The following is a 23,422-nucleotide window of genomic DNA, read 5'->3' as shown; positions in this document are numbered from 1 at the left end:
GAGATGTTAATGTTAGCTCTTTGCTTTATGTGGACGATGTTATACTTCTAAATAAATCCGCTACAAGTTTGCAAGATTTCCTGACTAAATTGAATAACTGTTGTAATAGATATGGTATGAAGGTCAGCATTAAAAAGATAAAGACGATGAAAATAGGTAGAATTGTTGAAAATGTCAACTGTGTTGTGAACAGGGAACCTGTGGAACAAGTAAAACATTTCAGCTACTTAGGCACGATTTTTAGTGAAGATGGTAAATTAAATATGGAGATATACATCAGAATCAACAAAGCTGGTATAGTAGGCAGTCAATTGAATAAATTCATATGAAATAAGAGAGAAATTAGTCGGAACACTAAATTAGCTGTATACAAGACAGTGTTCAAAACAGTTTTAACTTATGGACCTGAGAGCTGGGTCAGAAGTAAAACACTTGACCAATGACTAGAAACCGCAGATATGAGAATCCTGAGAAAGATTATAGGCGTGAACAGATGGCAGCAATGGCAATATCATATTAAAAACGAGGATATTAGGAAAGAACTTGACGTTGTCAGTATCCAGGAATGCATTACCAGAGCTAATCTCAGGTGGTATGGTCACTTAAACAGAATGGGCTAGGAAAGATTATCAAAACAAGTGTTTTCTGCCAGATTGGCAAGAAAACGACCCAGAGGAAGACCAAGATATAGGTGGATTGACATGGTACAAAGTGCCTTAGACGATAGAAATATAAGATCTGATAATGCTGGAGTCTTGACAAGTAACAGACTGATTTGGAGGAAAATTGTAGATAGGAAGTTAGTAATGATGTAAATTTTTCATGTAGTACTATCATATCCTGTACACCCCTTGAGGGTACATGTCAGGAATTTGTTGATGATGATGGTATGATAAACTGTGCGTATAACAGCAGAACTCCCACGATGAGTCTTTGACTACATGGAGGTTTTTTATAATAATAATAATAAAAATATTTTTTTGTTGGATAAGTCATTGCAGTTTATATAATTTACAAAAAAAACAAAAAAACAAAACAAAACAATTTCTGAACATTACCCTACTTTTTTGTGATCTGAGTCTCACATAACTTGATTTATATAATGCGGCATTTCTATGGAACCTAACACCCATATTATATGAGGGTTACCTGTACTTTATAAAAACACAGACTGAGAAAAATTAATTGAACAGTGTATGTAGGGCAGTACAGCAATGTCTTTGTATATAACAGCAGTCAGAAAAAAAACTTTTTAAAATAGTTTGATGTAGGATTTGACTGTACTTATTATTAGAAATGTTATGTGGAATTGGAATTAGCCATTTGATTTATTCTTATATGTAATGAAATAGTTTGTTCATTTGATAAAGACAGATGTGATATTTTTATAAGTAACACTATGTCTTAGTCTGAAATTTCTGTTGTTTAGTAGCTGTTCATCTAAATGTTGGTATGCAGACCACTTATTTGAAGACTTTTTTTTTTTTTATTCTAAATGAAGCAGTTTACTTTTCAAATAAGATAATCTGTATATCAGTGTTTAGATGATCTGAGTATACTAAAATGAATGTAGTATCATGCTTTAATTTGTCTGTGGCAGCAATAAGTTCTCTTTACATATACTAGATGGTAGATTGTATTATTCTTATTGTTAACAAGTAACTTACAAAATACATATTTCCTTGCTGGTACACATGGAAGCTGTAGTCTGCTCAGCCTTCTGAACTATTTAAGGGCTGTGATGCCATTCAGTAGTTGAGTAATATGTCCTGTTAAAGTTAACTTTGGAGGTATTAAAACTGCCTCTACTGATTTTAATTTATTTAATGAAAGTAATTTTGCACCCACATATTTGCTTTTTGGTGGAAAGTGTCATTTATATTATAGTTTGTTGAAATGAAGTTTATATGTGCATGTTATGTCCAATAAAATGGCACTTTTTGTGTATCATTTAGAAATTATTGCATATTTGATGGTTGATTTTTGGTGGTTATTATTTGCTAAAATAAAGAGCCAAAAGGTTTCACTTTGGCGATGCAAAAATATAAAAATCAAGTGGATAATAAATCCAGCATTATTTCAAAGCTGAATATAGAAAATATAAAAGTTTCATATGAAATTTGACCAGAGAGCTTCTGGGAATACATTCGCTGGTGTATAAGAGTTGCCCTAGCTGGACCTTATAGGAGACATGCCCGCTATGAAAGCGTCCATAAATTCCCATTGTGTTGGTCCATTTTGATAAAGTTTCACTGGCTTGACAGCTGTTTCAAACTGGTTGATTTTCGTCAGAGACCAGGCAGAGACCTTAAGAGACCCAAAACTCTCAGTACTAAGGAACTTAAAACATCGGTGAGGTGTATTTTTTGTAAGCGAGCTCTCGGTTGGTGAGTAAAATCATTTACTAAAATAAAGAGCCAAAAGGCATCAGTTCTGTATTTATAGTTTCTGTATCGGCTTTGAAATAATGCTGGATTTAATATCCACTTGATTTTTATAATTTTTGCACCACCGAAGTGAAGCCTTTTGGCTTCATACTTCATATATAAATACTTTTACGCACCAACCGAGAGTTCGCTTACGAAAAATACACCTCTCCGATGTTTCAAGTTCCTTAGTACTGAGAGTTTTTGTTCTCTTAAGGTTTCTGCCTGGTCTCTGACGAAAACCAATCAGTTTGAGACAGCTGTCAGACTAGTGAAACTTTATCAGAATGGACCAATACGAGGCAAATATATAGACACTTTCATAGTAGGCATGTCTCTTATAAGATCCGGCTAGGGCAACTCGTAAACACCGGCGAGTGTATTCCTGTAAGCTCTCTGGTTGTTATTTGGTTTGTTTTATTAAATTGATAATATTATTTGATTTGATTTATTAATTTGATGGTTATTATTATGGTAATTGCTGCGGAAAACACTGTTGAGGTTTTCAGTGATCAATTTATAAGGATGTTTTATCCTGATGAGGGTGAAATCATGAGGAACTTAAGTGTAGAGAACATAGGAGAGGATGGCTTAATTGTGAGTGAGCAGGAGGTATTTGAGGAAATAAATAACCTTCATGTCAATAAGGTGATAGGATTTAATGACATAGCACCACACATCTTAAGGGAATGTTCCAGGGAATTGGTAGTAGCATTGGCATACCTGTTTAATAATCTTACAATGGCACAGATGCAAAAGGATAGAAAGAAGGTAAAATTTTTTCACTTAAAGTTGGTGATAAGGCAGTGGCTACAAATTATAGGCCAGTCTGTATCTGGAGTTGTGCTGGAGAGATTGCTGAGAAGTAGGATGCAGAAATGGGTTGAAAACAGTAGTATTCTCTGTGTTAATCAGTATGGGCTTGTTAAAGGAAGATCATGTTTTACTAACTTACATACTATAACAAGGTGACAGATAGCAAATATGACATTGTTATAGCAAACTCCAGCTACTTAGTAAAGGTCTAAACTTTACTGTGGCACCTAGGACACTTAACAAATTTGATTTTATTAATGTTGAGAGAAGTATAAGGTTTCTCCCGACGTAACTGATAAAATTAAAATAACTTTCATGGCTGATACATGTAACAAAAATTATATAGAATTTAATTAAAAAAACTTCGATATATTTCATCCAACATTACATGAGCATCGTCAAGGAGTCACACTGTTAACTACATTCAAAACGTGAATCACAATAATGAGTTATAAATCATGTGTATATTAGTTTGTGTCTCAATTGCAGCTATAATGTTACATTATAATATTATTATAATATTCTGAACACTGTTCGAGTTCAGAGGAACTTAAACTTTCAACATTTCCTTTCAACAAAAAAATTTTTGATAGTTGCATAGATATAAATTATTTAAAATAATTATTAATTAAAAAAAAATTATGAACAGTTAATAGTGATCACTTCCCTAAAGTTGGATATTGGCTTACAGTCTGATTGGTTCAGGTTTGGATGATTTTGTAGTGTTTCAAGGAAAAGATAATCGAATTTAAACTTGTTGGAATAAAGATGTTTTGCCTGGTTCCAAAGAACTCTGTGCCTCATGTCATAGCGTGAGAAGCAAGGCCAGACTTTTCGGATTCCAAAAATGTAATATAGTCTTGATATTCTTCAGTTCTAATCAAGGCAGAACAGCCATTCTGTCCAATATAGCAAAGATGGAATTAGCAGGGCACTTGATAGACACCTGGTAAGGAAAGAGGTGTGGTAATGTATCCTTTGTAGATGGTAGGAAGGAAGACAGTTTCCAAGTTGGTTTGGAAACCATCTTTCTTCCTAAGAATCTATGTACTTCCTAAGGAAGCATATAGATTCTTCATGCATTCAATCTATATCTATACGCTTTTAGGAGAGATAATCTCTCCCCCCCCCCCCCCCAAACATTCCATTAGTACAGATATGTGAAGGACATCCTTAAGTTTGGCATGGTTACCTCACTGAACTTTAAGAGTGACATGAAGATTAACAGAATGCAACTTTGCATCCAGTTCACTCTTGAGGTAGAACAAGGTCATCCAGGACACTTGATAGACACCTGGTAAGGAAAGAGAGTGAGCTCGATGTACAAGATGTTACAGATAGCAACCTCCTATGTTTCACCTAGGACAAAATATCACAATAGAGGGAGACTGTGAAGAAGAAATTATATGTGAATTCAGCTTGGTTGGAAAATATTGTGAATCACTCAAAGAAAACATCCTAATCTGCCTTAAAAGAAAAAAATTTGCCAGTTGTATACTTCTGGTCATGACATATGGAAGTGAAATGTGGACCTTGATTAAAAAATTGACCAATAAGTTGAGGATTATCCAGAGTTAAATGGAAAGATCATTATTCGATATTACCATTCTAGATAGAAATTGCAATAAATTAAAGATGCCCAGAAATTATATTCTTAATTTCATTCTTTATCCAATTGTAAGCAAACACAGTTTGCTCGTGAAGTAACTTCACGACTGGACTACTTCTATATAGAGGTTAATGACTTCACATCAATTGCCTTAGTATCCCATAATGCAAAGCATATATCCTTACGGACATGTATAATGCTATGCATTATGGGAAGGGCCACTACTCAGACCAGTCTTGACCTTTATTGAGGTCTCATCAATGGGAGTCAGACCCAGAAGTGATACCAATGTCGAAGTGAAATCGCAATACTCAGACTTAAAGTGAAGGACATTATAACAGCTATTAAAAGATCCACATTTTAATGGGTAGGTGATATTGCAAGAAGTAACTCTTAACAATGGACAAAGCTGATGTCGGAATGGTATCCCAGAGATGGAAAAAGAGCTACAGGAATAGAAAAGCTCAAGATTGAAATTGAATGGAGGTCTTTGAGGGAATGTATTTTCACCCAAAAAATATAGAAATTTGCTGCTGATGATGATAACTATAAGAGCTGTACTCCAGTTCTAAACAAAAAGTGATGATAACTATATGCTATCACTTCTTGTTTCATTTGGTAATCTTTCAGAGTAATTATTCCAAGACATCTAGAATATCTTTATCTTCAGTTTTCATGTACTTTTTATCATCTCTGATTTCTTTTACATTTACAGTACCCTTTTCCCCCATTTCTATAAGCTCTTTTAATAGCCCCTAGAACATTTTGCCACTTTCTCACTATTAATTTTTTGGATTCCTACCACACTTTACAGTGACTTTTGTGTAGGCAGTTTTATAGTACTTCACTTTCTTATATTTTTCACTGTATTCTCTCAAGTATATGCCAAATTACTTGCCGGTAATTTTGGTTATGATACGCTTCCTTCTTTTCCTTTAAACTCCATGGTTAACTTTGAGTTAATCATTTATTTATATATATATATATATATATATATATATATATATATACACACACACACACACACACACACACACAGAAATACCTCACATAGTCTGGCTTCGATCAGTCTGGATTCACTATAGTCCGGTTTTAAATCCTAAAAAATTAGTACACAAAATTATTTTTTTTATACATAAATGTTCGGTTTTTTCCCTTTATACAGTCAAGTCTCTTTTTGTGCGGTTTATTTTTATGTGGTTTTAAAGTTATGCAATACGATGTTTCAATTTTTTTAGGTGTTCCTCATTGTCTATGTATGTACCTAGACTCGATGAGAATGTAAACGCGGCATTATGTTCAACGTCTTAATGTGTAAGCTATGTATAATACGAGTAAGCAGTGGACGTTTGTGAACTTTAATGTTGAATTTGTGATAATTAAATTTTAATCCCATTTAAAAAACAACATAATGAGTGCAAAAAGAAAACGTGAAAGTGATTCTGTCACCTATAAATGTAAATGGCTCACTTTAGAACAAAATCTCGATATAATCAAACTTCATGAAGAAGGTGCATCCTTTGCTAAAATAGGCCATGAAAAAGGAATGGACGAGTCATCAGTTCGAAAATTTATCAAGAAAAAAGATCAATACAAATCGCATGCTATGGCTACGGCTTCCTATTTATCAAAAATAGTGACTAAAACCAGAAGCACTCGAATGCTAAATATGGAGCGGCTATTATCTATATGGATTGAAGACTTAACTCAAAAGCGAGTTCTGCTTAGTCAAATGGAAATTCAAGTCAAAGCATTAAGTCTTTACAATGACTTGAAGACTATTGATGATATAGAAAACGAAGGTGAGGGAACTAGTGAAAATTTTACCGCAAGTCGTTTGTGTTTTTTTTTCGTTTTAAGCAACGAACTGGTATTCACAATGTTCGTATTGTTGGCGAATCTTCCAGTGCAGATAAAGAGGCTGCTTTAAGATATCTGAAGGAATTGAGTGAAATCATGCAAAAAGGTGGCTACAAAGATAAACAAATATTTAACATTGATGAAACGGGATTATTCTGGAAAAAGTTGCCGTCAAGCACTTTTATAGCAGCCAATGAAAAGTCATGCCCTGGATATAAAATTTCAAAAGACCATCTCACATTGTTATTAGGTGGAAATGCAGCAGGGGATTTCAAATTAAAACCGATGCTTGTGTACCGTGCAGAAAATCCTAGAGCTCTTAAAAATGTATCAAAAAATAATCTCCTAGTGTTGTGGCATTCAAATAAGAAAGCATGGGTCACAAGAGTTTTATTTGAAGATTGGTTCATCAACTATTTTTGCCCTACAACAGAACGTTATTGCAGAGAAAAAGGATTAGATTTTAAGATTTTATCGATCTTAGATAATGCCCCTGGTCATCCGACTGGTCTTTGTGATTTAAATGAAAATATGCAAATAACTTTTCTTCCACCAAATGCGATGTCGGTGATCCAACCAATGGATCACGGTGTCATTGCGACATTTAAGGCCTATTATTTGCATCGCACTTTAGCTTTTATGACTTGCGAAAAAGTGTGCCGCAAATAATAGGAGAAAATGTGCCTACTTTAACGGAATTTTGGAAGAGCTATAACATCAGAAACGTTATCGAAAATATAGGCAAAGCATGGCATGAATTAACGGCAAGCAATATGAGAGCAGTATGGAAACATATCATACCACATTGCGCAAATGATTTCATTGGTTTTGAAACTCATTTTGCTGAAGTCACCAATAACATAGTGAAAATTGGACAGCAACTTGGTTCTAAAGAGTTAGATTCCATCAACCTAATTGAGTGCATTGAATCGAACACTAATGAACTGAATAATGAAACACTTATTAACATGGATGAACAATGAGCTTAAGAAGAGCGGGAGGATAACTTAGACAACGACGACTGTGTTGAAGTGCCGGCACGAGAATTAATAGCTGAACAACTGTCAAAAATTATTGGAATGGTCGAAACCTTGTCAGAGCATATTATGGAAGTTGATCCCAATATTGAACGTAGCCTTACAATTCGCCAAACGATAAACAATGCAATTCGTTGCTACAAAGAAATGTATGAAGAGAAAAAAACCAAAGACAAAATATGTGCAGACATCGATATTGCAATTGTTGGAGAATAAAAAATGAATTACGAAAAACGTATTTTTTGTTTAATTATTTTTGATAAAGACATTTGAATTTATTAATCTCGTTTTATTTATTGAAAAACAGGAAGAATTTTTTTTTTGGAACCAATTATTTTTTGTATGTATTTAGTTCCTTGATTAGTCCAGTTTCAAACAGTCTGGGATATCGGCGAGACCGATTACCTGGACTATGCGAGGTATTGCTGTATGTATATATATATATATATATATATATATATATATATATATATATAAATCTCCTTGCCAACAACCTCCCTACATCTCTCTGGGTGAATCAGTGAACATTTTCTTCTGGGTCTGCCATTGAATCTCCAAGATTTGGTTCTTTTTTTTTTTTTTTTCAAAATTTTGCTCATTTTTTTTCTTTCATTTTTTCTTGAATAATATTTGTGTATTTGAGTATATAGTGCACCTTTGGAAGAAGCTCAACTTGGATTCTTTTTAAAGTTTGCTTATATACTTTTATTCCTATTATGATATTCATTTTATCCTGCTCAAAAACTAAATGGGAAACATTTCCTCTTTCAAATCCACTGTATAATTTGTATTCTGAAGCAGCATAAGATATTGCTGTTAACAATCACATGGTTAATGAGTATTTTCTTATTTCTTGTGTCTTCTCTCTGAATTTGTGCACATCTTTATGCTGGAACAATTCATTAGTAATGACTAGTTCATGTCCTGAACAAAAATCCAGCAGGTATATACCATATTTATTAGCTTTTCTGTTTCCTTAAAATTTTCCCAAAACATTTCTATATAGAAAAGCGCCTTCTGTTATGCCTTGAAAAATTTCTGTATGCCCACTTTCTGTGGCCACCTGTTGGTGGGCTAGGATGTTAACTGGGATCTCCAAGTATTAGTGTTTCCCATATTTTGGGAAATTTAATGCAAGCATATTTATTCAAATTAGGCTGATTTCTCAGATTAGCTGCAGATTCTAAAAGTAGTCTTCTAACTTTACTGCGATTACACATGGATTGCGACACGCCTTTTCACTACTTGAAAAGTGGCAATATACTCTATATATAAGTAGCCTAGCTGCGAAGATACTTTGTGTGCAAACTTTGTTTACGCTTGAATGAAAAATTAAACAAGAATATAATTTCTTTTCAAGTTTAATATCATATAGTTTATTTACTATTGCCAGAATGAAGCCTTTGACCCATTATTTTAATAATTTATAATGTACTGCTTTTTTGTTTTCTGTTAAATGTAATGCATTTATCTTCAATAAATAATTAATTCATGTAAAAAAAAAAACAGAAGTATAGACATTTCATAAAATATATGTAAAATAATACTTCTGTGAGAACATAATTTTATTTGTACTTATTACTGTTGCAAGAGCATGTATTATAGTTTGAAACTTTTTTTTTTTTTTTTTTTTAACACATTGATTTTAAAAACAACTTAAAGACCATTAGTAGCTTTAGGATCAACTTTAAGAATTATTGTCGTGGATGGAAATGTAATAGTTGGTCTTATTATGTAATTATAATAACACATAATAGACTAATCTGGAGATCACTGTTGGTAACAAACTACTAACGGAATAATGCACTGAGAACTAGAGTTCTCAGTACATCATTTCACATACATTTCATAAATGATCATACATAATTATTTTCACAAAATTTAAGGTTTTGAATCCTTCTTCCCCTTTTTAATTTATGGGAAGTATTTGGAACTTAACATGACTATATTAGACAAGGACTTGCATAGCATGCACGGTCCAAATGAATTAGATCATGTAATTTTTAAAAGGAAAAATTAAAAAAATAAAAATGCTTCATAGCAGGTATTGAAGCATACTAACGTATGTTATACCTGCTGTGGTTTAAGTTATTGAGAGGATGAATATAACCTTATCAATAAAGTGTTGAAACTAGGACATACTGAAGCATCTGACCTACTTCCTGATCGGAGACCCTATGACTTTGACCATTTCAATAAATTTTAAGAACTTGGACAAAAACTTTCAAAAGAGGCATGCATCTTTCATGCAAATAGACTGATCCCATGGAGACATTGAGAATCCCCCCCCCCCTCTGAAGATGGAATTTCTTGCTTATCATTGTAAGAAAAGGTTATCCAGATGATATTGCTGCTATTTACTCGAATTTAATATCTGCAAAATAACTTTTTAATGTTTATAATTGAATTGTATGTTTGAATACACTGTAAATTAACTACATATGATTTAATAATTATTATATTGTGAGTGTGTGTAATGCTCACTGTGATTATTTTCTTCATTAGGTCATAAAAACAGTTGAGAGATTATATCATCTCTCTTGGATTGCTAAACAGCAACGAATGAACCTTGACAACTTGATACTTTCCCATTCTGGATCTTACCCATCAAGTTATTGCAAAAGAGCTAACTCATTGGATACAGTAAATTTTATTGACTCCTATAAGCATCTTGGTGTTCATGATTGTGCCTATGCAGAGTTTCTTCAGCAGTTTCGGGAGGATCCAAAACTTGTGGCTATGTGTTTGGCTGCAAGTGAGAAAATAAATATTGAATCTATGCATACAGTTGTACACATTATTATGACATCTATCTATGGAAACAGTATTATGCCAGAAGATGAAGTGTATGTTTTGAGACTTCTGAAAGAACTTATGATTTTACAGCTTGCAGCTAGTGACAACCCTCGACGGCTTCTTAGACATGGTTCTTGTGCTTTCAGTCGTGTATATAAAACATTTAGTGAAGGACTTTTCAGTGCAAAACTTTTTTTGACTGCTGCCTTACATGAACCTATAATGCATTTGTTAATAGAGGATGATTTATTTCTTGATATAGATCCTAGTAAAGCTGCAGTTAGATTTCCTCCTGATGAACGACTTCGACACTTTGGCAAAGAAGGTACACCTGAATATAGTGCAAATTTGCAAAAGTACCGAGGCTGGACAATTAGCAAATTAGTAAATTTGACAAATAGATTTATTGAAAGTATCCGAAATAATTTGTACTGTTTTCCACAAAGTCTGTCATGGTTAGTAAGGCAAATGTATAATGTAGTAATGAAGGCTAAAAGAATAGAAGTGAGAGAAGTAGGTGCAATGTGTGCTGATTTAGTTTTTGCTTTCTTCATCTGCCCTGCTGTTGTTAATCCTGAACCATATGGAATTGCTGATGTACCAATTAGCTACATTGCGCGCTTTAATTTGATGCAAGTTGCACAAATATTACAGGTACTAGCCATGTCAAAATGGGAAGAAATTGATCCTAAATTGATGGATTTATATGGTAAATTTGAAAAGGTAAGGGGTATGAGTTGGTAAGCCCAGTTTATGAAATTTGTAGTAAACATTATTGATTTTTATTTAAGATTTCATTTATGTCAACTGTTTTTCCATGCGTTGCGGCTTGCTTTTTCAGGATGAAAATAACAAAAAAAATGCTCAACAGATGTTAAATATGCAACATTAAGTAAATAATTGAGAAGGTAAAAAACCATTATATATAGTTTCCAATAAATATAATTAAATTTCTTATATATGATGTTAAACTGAGTGTCATTGGTAATCTGGTTGATGTATTATTATTAGAGACTTTTCAATGAGTCAGGAACTCCTTGAGGGCAGCCACCTATTACCCACACCAGTTGTCATACCTTTTCTTGAACATTCACACTACTTGCACTCACCATTACTAAAGGCAATCCATTGTGTTGTTGGAATGGATTGCCTTTAGTGGTGATGAGTGCAAGTAGTGTGAATGTTCAAGAAAAGGTATGACAGCTGGTGTGGGTAATAGGTGGCCACCCTCAATGAGTCCCTGACTCATTGAAGATCTCTAATAATAATCTAATATTAATATACAATGCTGAGAGAAAAATGTAACTCTCTCCACTTTCTGGTCTGTATTCATTTTCAGCTTACAAAGATGCTCTCTTATTCTGTAGCCACTTTCTATAATGAAAAATTCCATCTAGTATGCTATATAACCCTTTCAGAGTTTGTAGTTTTCTGTCATATCACAGCTGTTTGCTAGTGTCTGCAGATCACACATTCTCAATCTATCCTTGTAATATTCCACAAATCTGATATCTTTTAACATTCTCCTCTGTACCTTCTCCACTGTATCTGCATTCACCTTGAAAACCAGGACACCAAGCACACACACACACTAGTCCAGTGAGGGCTTATTTAACCCTTATAAAGAGGCAAAATGACTTCCTTACCTAACAAGTCAGTGTTTGTTTTAGCCATTATTCTCTAGGTTGTATTGGCAATCTTTGCTATATGATTCTTGAACTATAAACTTTCTATCTGCCATTGGAGAACTCATCGCTAAAGTGCATAACTATATATTTTCTAACATGGAACTAGCATCCGTTTTCACTTGTCTGCAATTCCTATCCCTTCAAATTGTTCTGCAGCTCAGTTGCATTCCTGATAATCCTACCTCCATAGTACAATTGGAAGAATGATGGTACGTTGCACCCTTTGATAGGAAAAGGCCTAAGTTTGATTCTTGTTGTGACAGGAGGAATCTTAATATGGTTTTTTTTTTCAATTGAAGGTGAGTTAGCTGATCTCATACGGAGGTAGCAGGGTTTTTTCTCCTGAAAAACTTGGGTTTTTCATCTCGCATGCAGACAAATCGTCCTTCAGAACACACAATTTACAGACAAAATAATACTAGTGGTGGTGATAAGTAGATGATGGGAGTGATGGTTCAGTGTAGTTGATGGATTAAGTGGTGGACACAGAGTTGTAGAATAGGTGCCCTCCCTTGATGTATCTTTGGACTCCTTGGGAGGTGTCATGAAAAATAATAAATAATACCTATCTTTGTATCATCAGCAAACAACTTCATGGCTCTTGTCAAATCCTTCTGAATATCATTATTGATTGTAAAGATTGAATAACAGTGGACTAAGGATTGTTTTTGGTGGTACACCACTGGTCACTTTAAATCTTGCAGCCCCCCCCCCCCCCCATACCACCTTTTGATATTGGTCAATCAACCATGGAAGGTGGTATTTTGTCAAAAGTCTTAGTACAGTCCAAAAGTATTGTGATGTATCCATTCTCTGTTGTCTTACTCAACCATAACATAATTATAAAATGTGAGCAAGTTTCTCAAACCTGACCTTTGCTTAATAAACCCATGCTGTTTGTTTCAGAGTAAAAATTCACCCTTAAATCACTGTACACATTTTCATCAAATCTTTCATCATCTTCACTACCATTGTAGAGATACTAACGGAGCACTAGTTACATACGCCAATCTTCACTCATATGCAGTAGAATTATCATGCATTCTTTCGGCATCTTTCTATTACCTTTCATATTTCTGGCTAAGAGAAACTTTTTATAAGAATGGACTAGCTAGTGGATACATGTTAAGTGGTATTTCTTATTGCTGTTGATGAATGAATCATTTCTAGAGTACATCTTTGTCCTTCAGTTAACCTCCTCCATGACTACAGTTTACCTCAGCTATTTTAACTACATCTTACATGGTATTTTCCATAGATGCAGGCACACGTATTTTTATTATATCAGACATTCCTTGCCAAAGGTTATCAAAAGAATCTTTGCTTTTTGTTTTCTTTTCTTTCTCTCTCTCTCTCTTTCTCTCAATATATCTTTGCTTCACTTTATAACTTTCATTTGCTGCTTTTTTATAGAAAATGTTTTTGCCTAGTTACAAAGTATATTACAATTGACAAGAAATTATATTCTTAATCCATTATCAAAGCGCACACAAAATTGTTGCTGGGAAACTCCTTGTTTTCATCTCACAAAACAGCAAACTGGCCAGAACATACATAATTTACAAACATGATACACTGGCCTCAAAGCCTTAGTAGCTTTGGCCATAAATCCAAAACAGTCAGCTCACAAAGTTTGTGTTTGAAGTATTTTCACGACTAGCATATATATATTCTGCATCATCATCATTAGTGTTTTGTCTCTTGACAGGTCCAATGGTATATCTCAGCAAATTCTCTTCCTCCAATTTTATCTGTCTCTTGCTTCCTTCTTCATTTCTTGATATCCTCTTGTGCCCATTATATCATCAAGCGTCATTAGTCATCTCCTTCTTCCCCTTGGTCACTTTCCTTCAATTTTCCCTTCTATCATTCTTTTCAGTAGGCTGTCTCCTCTTAATACATGTCCTATCCATTTATGCTTTCTTTGTCTTATGGTCTTCAGTGAATTCCTTTCTTCTTTAACTCTTTGTAATACTTCTTTGTCGGTAATTTTTTCAGCCCGCTTTATTTTCTCCATTCTTCTCCATAACCACATTTCAAATGCCTCCAACAGTTTAACTTCTTTCTTCCTAGTTGTCCATGTTTCTGACCCATATAAGGTCATACTCTAAATATAATACTTAATAAGCCTTTTCTTTCAATTTTTATTCATTTTATTAATAAACAAAATTTTCTTGCTATAAAATGCATATTTTCCTTTGTTAATTTTTTCTTTTATTTCTATATCACATTTTCTTGTATTATACTATTGTTATATATTGTTCTCTATTCTATCTTTTTTAATATTTACTTCAATAACCTCTATTATCTTTTCTTGTGTGTGTAGCCTAACTAGATTCCACCTAGGGATATTTCCTTTTCAGATACTGGCAAATTTGTATTTATACTGCTCTAGCCAGTATCCTATAACAGGAATTTATTCAAGTTCATGGAAATATTCCTAGATTCATTGGCATACACTCTAACACATACTTAAATAGATATCGATACTTTGCAGTCGTGACCAATGATCTATTACTTAAACATGTATATCTAAAATTTCTCCCACTATGGTTTTAATTTTATAAGTGGTAATTTGATATCTCGAATTCAGGCATGACTCAGGCATATGCAATAAAACATGTTTATTGGAACTAATTGACAATTACAACTAAATTGAATCAAATTACTAAAACTTCTAAATCTCTTGCTAAGTTAGATCTCATGCTAACATAATTAGACAATTCTAAATTAATCAACTTCACCTAGACAGATCAAATTGTTAATCACACAGAACAATAGAAGGCAATGACAATATTACACTAAATTAATTTCATTTAAATTAAGAGGATATTAAATCCCACATTGTTTTAAAACTGAATACAAAACTCAAAGATTGGAATCAGAGAGTTTCATGCCGAATATAGTAAACTATAAAAGTATCGTCGATTACTAGCGTGAGCTAATGCAAGTAGTCCTAGTACGTAGTACAATACCAGGCAACTCGCAGCAAAGGTGGTAAAGTTCTGATCACTATTCTTGGTATTTTCCCTAATGTAAAAACACATTTCCTAGGAAATGTATGCTGTTATTACATTATGGCAGGAGGTCACTACCCATACTGGTTTCAGCCTTATAGTTTACTATATTCGGCATGAAACTCTCTGATTCCAATCTTTGAGTTTCATATTCGGTTTTAAAACAATGTGATATCCCCTTAATTTAAATGATGTTTATATCACCGAAATGAAGCCTATTGGCTCTTTATATATAAGTAACACTAAATTAAGATTCTCTCATGCGTGCTATTCATAGAGTACATACTATACAACTTGTTGCTTTCTCAGTTAAGGTTATCTACTAAACAAAATACCCTTATTACTTCAGTCACATACAATTAGATTCGTTCCTGACAATTCCTTGTCCAACAGAATTTTGCCATCTCATATACAAAATCTTATCCAAGTTCACTAAAGGATTGTCCACATTACTTAATCAAACATAAATTTCAATCTTCTATCACTTCCGTAACATATAACAAAGATCTCTATATTACCCAGTGCTTTCCGAAGGTCTATTAACTACCACGTGTTGTTCTGGTCATCCTTTGATCGGCTATCTCAGCGCCTGGCTTTTGGCTACGTCATCCTTTCTACTGCTGCCGGACTCGAACTATTTTCTTCCGCGACTGAGGGCTATCTCCACGCCTTTCTGATGGGACATCCAGCGACTGGCACAATTTCTGCATAGGCTGATGATTCACGTACGGCTCTGCGCGGAATCTTGTTCAGCATAATCAGGAAAACGGCCCGCTGTCCGACATCATAGAACCCTAGCTTGTCCTTTCTCCAACCACCGGTCAAGAATCCTCTAGATGAAATCTGGAACAAAAAGCCTTGCAATATGGCGCACATTGCCTTATATTCTATGTTCTAGCGCCCTCTTTTTGCTGTATCCTTTTTTTGCACGACCCTTCGTTTTAATGCCCTTAAGATGATTGTTACGCCGGAGGCTACAGCGTATGCTGTAGCCTCCGGCGGTACGACCGATACGTGCGTTTCAGACGCGACCTTTGCACTGTTACTCATTACCTGTCTGGCGACTTAGGTTATTTGAGATAGCTTAATAGGACACATATTTAACCTAATATTTCTTTTACATAGAATCATTAATCTGACATAATTCTCTAGTATAGTTTTCCGTTTTTGACTACAAATATTTCTAATACAATTCACATATTAATACACATTCTCTTATACAACAAACGAGGTCTATTACTTTCTGCTGGTGTGCAGGTATTATCTTAAATTAGTTAGAATTTTCATGTTAGATTCTGAATGAACAACTTCTTAGAAAATCCTCCATTTAGGATCTAACACTACCAAGGTATTTGTATTGTCTCACTTGCTCTACACTTTCTCCATTCATCATCATCATCACCACCTTGATACTTCCTGTTTCCTGGAGACTCTTATTACTTTTGTTTTCTTTGTGTTAATTTTCATACCATATTTCTTGCATATACTTTCAAATTTTTGCATTTTTCTAGGTTCCATCTTTTCTTGCTTTTACATTTGTTTATTTTCTTAAATCATATTCTTAATTCCATAACAAGTAAGTTATGGTCTGAATCAATATCAGCTATTGGATATGTTGATATCTTCTTTACACTGTTTCTATACCTGTTTTGTATTAACATATAATCAATCTGGTATCTTGCAATATCTCCTGGCATCTTCCATGTATATCTTCTTCTCTTTGGAAGTTTGAACCAAGCATTACCAATAATTAGTTTGTGTCTTTTACAAAACTCTTTAAGTCATTCGCCTCTCTACAGCTATGTGCTGTAGTTCATCTTTAGTATTAGCTAATATTGCTTGATCATCTACGAATCTAATATTTTGTATTGTTCTTCCTCCAATAGTGATTCCTCTTTTCTCTTCATCAAATGCTTCCTTTATTCATTTCTTCTGCAAATATATTGTAGAGCTTCGGTGATAGGCAGCATCCCTGTCTTACACCTCCTAATCATACATTTTTTAGTTTTTCCTACTTTTGTCTTTATTATGGCAGTCTGGTTCATACATAATTCAGCTATTAACCTTTGCTCTCTCCAATCTAAACCTATTTTGTAATACTTCCATCAGCTTTCCCATTTCACTATGTCAAATGCTTTTTCAAGGTTGATGAAACACATATAAACTTCTTTATTTACTTCTATATTCCTTTCGCATATGGTCCTCATTACTCCATTTGCATCTCTAGTTCCTCTGTCTTTTCTAAATCCAAACTGATCATTCCCAGAAAATACTCCACTCTATTATCCAATTGTCAATTTAATATTCTTAGCAGTACTTTAGAGACATGTGAGAGTATGCTTATAGTTCTGTAGTCACTGCGCTTAGTAGGATTTCTTTTCTTTTCAATTGGTATAAGAATATTCTCTGTGAAATCTTTAGGCCATTCTCCTGTTTTATAAATGAGGTTGCATAGTTTCCACATTTCTGTCATACCTTTGTCCTCCAGTTGTTTTAGGATTTCACTAGGTATTCCATCTTCTTCCATCTTGCCATTTTTTAATTCCTTAATTGCTGTTTCTACTTCTCTCTTTAGTACGCGTGGATAGGCTTATGTGTTCATCAGACATGTTGTAATAGGTTTCACAGTATAATAAGAACACAGATGGTTAAGAAAATAACTATTTATTAACTTAAAGCTAATATTTCGCTGGTATTATATCCAGCATCTTCAGAGCACACAACACAAAGTTTGTTACAAATGTAAGACAACCACAATCCGGTGTAACAGTGGGGGCTAGTATAAGTGATTGCAGCATGCAACACAAGACTAAAGTCCTACTATGGCGCCATCTAGGTAAAAAAAAAAAAGTTTTGAAATAGTAGTCAAAAAAATTCAAATTGAAAAAATATAAATTAAAAAATATTAATTTGGTCTTAGGATGACTGTCTCCCAAATCTTTGGTAGATTTATACAGCCATACTTGTTAAGATTTGGAGTATGTTTTAAGGCTTCTGTTGATTCCAGGAACAACCTCTCTGACTTGTAGAAGCTTCTTTGCATTACTTTTGTTTCTTTCCAATTGATCCTGTGTGCAGGGGTATCCAAAGCATGGTCTGCCAGACCCGACTTACCATAGCAAAAGTGTCGGATATATTTTTTGTGTTCACTGAGGCGGATGTCCACATTTCTTCCTGTCTGTCCATAGTAGGCTTGATGGCAAGAACAGGGCACTTCATAGACACCTGGATGTGATAAAGGAGTGCATTTGTCCTTAGGTGAACGGATGAGAGTTGCTAATTTTATATAAGGTTTAAATACTGTGCATAATTGGTGTTTGTTAAGCACTCTAGATATCTTTTCAAATGTGCCTTTAATGTATGGGATGGTGATGGTTTTGTTGTAGTCCTCTGTGGTAGATAGAGGGGATTTATGGGTAGCATTTAGTATGTTATCTATTTTGTGGGGATTATAACCATTGATTAAGAAGGTTTGACGTAGGTGAGAAAGTTCAGCAGTGAGAGGAATGTCATTGGAACAGATTGCTCTAGCTCTATGGGTTAGTGTTTTCAAGATACCATATTGTTGAGAAGGGTGATGGTGTGATTGTTTGTGTAAGTATCTCCCTGTATGTGTGGGTTTTCTATAAACCGAAAATGATAAGGAACCTTCTGGAAGACGTGTGATCAGTGTGTCCAAGAAGGGCAGGCAGTTATTGGCTTCTAGTTCCATTGTAAAGTGGATTTTAGGGTGCTGGCTATTTAGATGCACTAAATAGCCAGTAGATAGTATAAACAGTCCTACATATAAACTAGCTAAACATTTAGCAAAATTACTAACCACTTATACAAACAATTGTCCCTCTTTTGTTAAAAATTCTACCCACCTAAAAAGTATTTTTGAAAACCACACCTTAAATAGTTCAGACCTAATGGTGAGTTTTGATATCACCTCATTATTCACTAATGTACCACTGATTGAAACACTTAACTTACTAAATTCACAATTTCCCCCAGATATATTTCAGCTATTTAAATTCACAGTACAGGCAGGTTATTTTACATGGAAAGGGAAAATATACAAACAATTAGATGGGACAGCTATGGGTTCACCCCCTTTCTCCCCCCTTAGCCAACTTCTACATTGAACATCTGGAAAAATTAGCTATCAACACAGCTACTCTCAAACCTAGTCTCTGGCTACGCTATGTTGACGATGTGTTTGCTATTTGGCCACATGGCCTAGACACATTGAATACATTTTTAGTGCATCTAAATAGCCAACACCCTAAAATCCACTTTACAATGGAACTAAAAGCCAATAACTGCCTGCCCTTCTTGGACACACTGATCACACATCTTCCAGAAGGTTCCTTATCATTTTCGGTTTATAGAAAACCCACACATACAGGGAGATACTTGCACAAACAATCACACCATCACCCTTCTCAACAATATGGTATCTTGAAAACACTAACCCATAGAGCTAGAGCAATCTGTTCCAATGACATTGCTCTCACTGCTGAACTTTCTCACCTACGTCAAACCTTCTTAATCAATGGTTATAATCCCCACAAAATAGATAACATACTAAATGCTACCCATAAATCCCCTCTATCTACCACAGAGGACTACAACAAAACCATCACCATCCCATACATTAAAGGCACATCTGAAAAGATATCTAGGGTGCTTAACAAACACCAACTACGCACGGTATTTAAACCTTATATAAAATTAGCAACTCTCATCCGTTCACCTAAGGACAAATGCACTCCTTTATCACATCCAGGTGTCTATGAAGTGCCCTGTTCTTGCCATCAAGCCTACTACGGACAGACAGGAAGAAATGTGGACATCTGCTTCAGTGAACACAAAAAATATATCCGACACTTTCGCTATGGTAAGTCGGGTCTGGCAGACTATGCTTTGGATACCCCTGCACACAGGATCAATTGGAAAGAAACAAAAGTAATGCACAGAAGCTTCTACAAGTCAGAGAGGTTGTTCCTGGAATCAACAGAAGCCTTAAAACATACTCCAAACCTTAACAAGTATGGCTGTATAAATCTACCAAAGATTTGGGAGACAGTCATCCTAAGACCAAATTAATATTTTTTAATTTATATTTTTCAATTTGAATTTTTTTGACTACTATTTCAAAACTTTTTTTTTTTACCTAGATGGCGCCATAGTAGGACTTTAGTCTTGTGTTGCACGCTGCAATCACTTATACTAGCCCCCACTGTTACACCGGATTGTGGTTGTCTTACATTTGTAACAAACTTTGTGTTGTGTGCTCTGAAGATGCTGGATATAATACCAGCGAAATATTAGCTTTAAGTTAATAAATAGTTATTTTCTTAGCCATCTGTGTTCTCTCTTTAGTATTTCAGGACCTCTTTCTTCTGTTGAGATTTCATTTTGCTCTTCTAATTCAATTTTCATTGTTTTTAATTTTTTGCATAAAGTTCTTCGATGTATTCCTTCCAACTTTCGCCTTGCATTTCAATATCATAAATTAATTTTCCTTGCTTATCTTCTAATGACAGATTTCTTATGCTTTTTTTAATATTTGTAAGTTCTTTTGCTTTTTCAAGCATTTTATTGTATTGCCCCCTTTTATCTATTTCTTCAGTTACTTTACATTCTTCTTTTAACCATTCCTCTCTTTCTTTATCAGTTTCTCTTCTCGGTTCGTTATTTAGTACTTTGTATTTTCCTCTTCCCTCTTGAGTGTTTACATTTTTTCCATCTTCTTCTTTCCTCTATTTTACGTATGATTTCATTTGTAATCCATGACTTCTTAATTCTTTTCCCTTCCACAAAACCTATCTCTTCAGTGGCTGTTTTCATGTATTTTCAGTTTATTCCATTTTGCATTAACATCAATAGTTTCTTCAAGTATATCTTTGTTTCTTATTTTATTCTCCAGTTCTTCTCTGAATTTCTTGCCTGCATCTCCTTTGAGTTTTTCTAGGTTCCACCTTTTCTTGCTTTTACATTTGTTTATTTTCTTAAATCATATTCTTAATTCCATAACAAGTAAATTATGGTCTGAGTCAATATCAGCTCTTGGATATGTTGATATCCTTTTTACACTGTTTCTATATTTGTTTTGTATTAACATATACTCAATCTGGTATCTTCTGATATCTCCTGGCATCTTCCATGTATATCTTCTTCTCTTTGGAAGCTTGAACCAAGCATTACGAATAATTAGTTTGTGTCTTTTACAAAACACTCTAAGTCATTCGCCTCTCATTCCTTTTTCCAAGGCTATATCTTCATATAATTCCCTTCTCTACCTTTCACCTACCACTGCATTCCAGTCTCCCATCGAGATGGTACACCTTTTAGTTCTGTTTTCTTCCATTATCTCTTCTACTTCATTTTCATCATGGTCACTTGTGGGCACACATATATCTGTATAATCATTATGTCCACAGGCTTTGGTTTCAGTTTAATCATAATCACCTTGTTCACATAATCACTTTTATATGTTGTTTTTTCTACTGAATTTTTAATATTTTCATTTTTCAACATAAATGCTACTCCATTTCTTCCTCGTGTTCTACAGGAATATATAATTCTATAACCATCAGTTTCAAAATCTCCTATATCATACTATCTAACTTCACTTAGACCAACCACATCCAATTTATTCCTTTCCATTTCTTTCTTCATGTTCTCTAATTTACCAGCTCTCAACATTGTTCTTACATTCCAAGTTATCACTTGTATAGCTTCTATCTTATTCTCTCCTGGACGTCTTATTTTATTCCTATTTTCCTCAATACTTGGGATCCCATCCTTATTGTCTATATGAGGTTTCATAGGTTAACGACTTGAGAAGCCCCCATTTCTTCTCCTGCCGAGCATGACAGAAGATAGACCAAGTTTTTACCAGTTGTGGAGACTAAATTTGCTGAGTTCCATATTTCTTGGAAATAATACTGAGGTAGTTTTCCATTGCTTTCCTCAGGAAACCATTATGGTATGCCTCACAAATCTGGGACAGCAGCAGACTCCCACTGCTTAGAATAGGTTCCTCCTCTCACTACTAAAGGTAGAAAATAAAGTAAATAGAAAAGATTCACCCCTAGCTCTCTAATTACTCTTATAGCACTCGGGGGACATTAAGGAGCAAGAAGAAGAAGAGGAAAAGTATAAAGAAAGAAGATTGGGATCAGTCTACAGATAATATAACAGACATATATTATATGAATTAAGGCATGGTCCAGCATCAGGTACCTTGGGTTCACCACTTCTGTACTCACTAGAGTGAGCCCTTGAGAATATATCATATATATATATATATATATATATATATATATATATCTTATATGTAGAAAGTTTTTTTACCTTGGGTATATGTTATGTTAAAAATACCAAGCAATTTTATAAGCTAGGTTTGCTTGGTATCTTAAGATATATATATATAAGATATATCAGTGGTGTTACGTGCCCATTTTGGTTTAGTGTGCTGGTATGTGGCTTATGCAACTTGCACTACAATATTCACTTTATTTTGACTATATGATTTCATTTTTATCGATGTATGAAAGTTTTAAGAGTGCATAGTGCATCAGCACTCATCTTAATTGGTCCAATGCAATTGATTCTAGGAGCATTAAGTACTTTCACAATGTCAAAATGAGGTGAATATTGTAGTGTGAGTCGCATAAGCCACATACCAGCACACCCAACCAAAATGAGCACTCAATGCCACTGATATTGAAGAAGATATATATGTATGAATAACTTTGAATACTTTAATTTATCAATTAATTATAACCAAATTTGTGTAGAGTGGAGGGGTGAGAATGTGCTTGCTTTAAGATATATTAGAAAACAATAATGAAGGAGAATGCTATATTTGGTTGGTATATTTGAATTACTCAAAAGGTGTAAATATAATAAGTTTGGAAGAGAAGGATAAAGCTTACCTTCTTCGACCACAATCATACAATCCACAAATCCTCTGGCAGAAAATGGGACATTCATGAGATCGTCAACACTGTTTCCCATTACAAATATGAACAGAAAAGTTATAAATTATTTATAGAAAATTATATATTAAAAACTTGTCTATATCATCTCTTAAACATGTTAGTTCATGCACACAAAACAGATGAAACTCAGAAAACAAAAACAGCAACTCATGGCAACATTGATTTGGATTGACTGACAC

At 34.2% G+C, this 23,422-nt stretch overlaps 1 protein-coding gene across 3 annotated transcripts in view; it reads left to right on the top strand.

The window, feature by feature from the left end:
* The window catches only part of Gapvd1 (GTPase activating protein and VPS9 domains 1), a 475,307-nt gene that overhangs the window by 45,168 nt on the left and 406,717 nt on the right, over positions 1-23,422 (top strand). For all 3 annotated transcript variants that reach the window (XM_090406248.1, XM_090406249.1, XM_090406247.1), the window contains one exon: positions 10,254-11,267. In XM_090406248.1, coding sequence (XP_090262374.1) covers positions 10,254-11,267 — 1,014 coding nt within the window. The remainder of the gene's footprint in view (positions 1-10,253; positions 11,268-23,422) is intronic.

Source organism: Typopeltis vanoorti, chromosome 16, assembly GCF_054136105.1.
Source record: "Typopeltis vanoorti isolate ZY-2024b chromosome 16, IOZ_Tvanoo_1.0, whole genome shotgun sequence".
Classification (NCBI taxonomy): Eukaryota; Metazoa; Arthropoda; class Arachnida; order Uropygi; family Thelyphonidae; genus Typopeltis; species Typopeltis vanoorti.
Note: the sequence above shows the minus strand (reverse complement) of the source record. Positions and strands in the feature narration are given on the sequence as shown.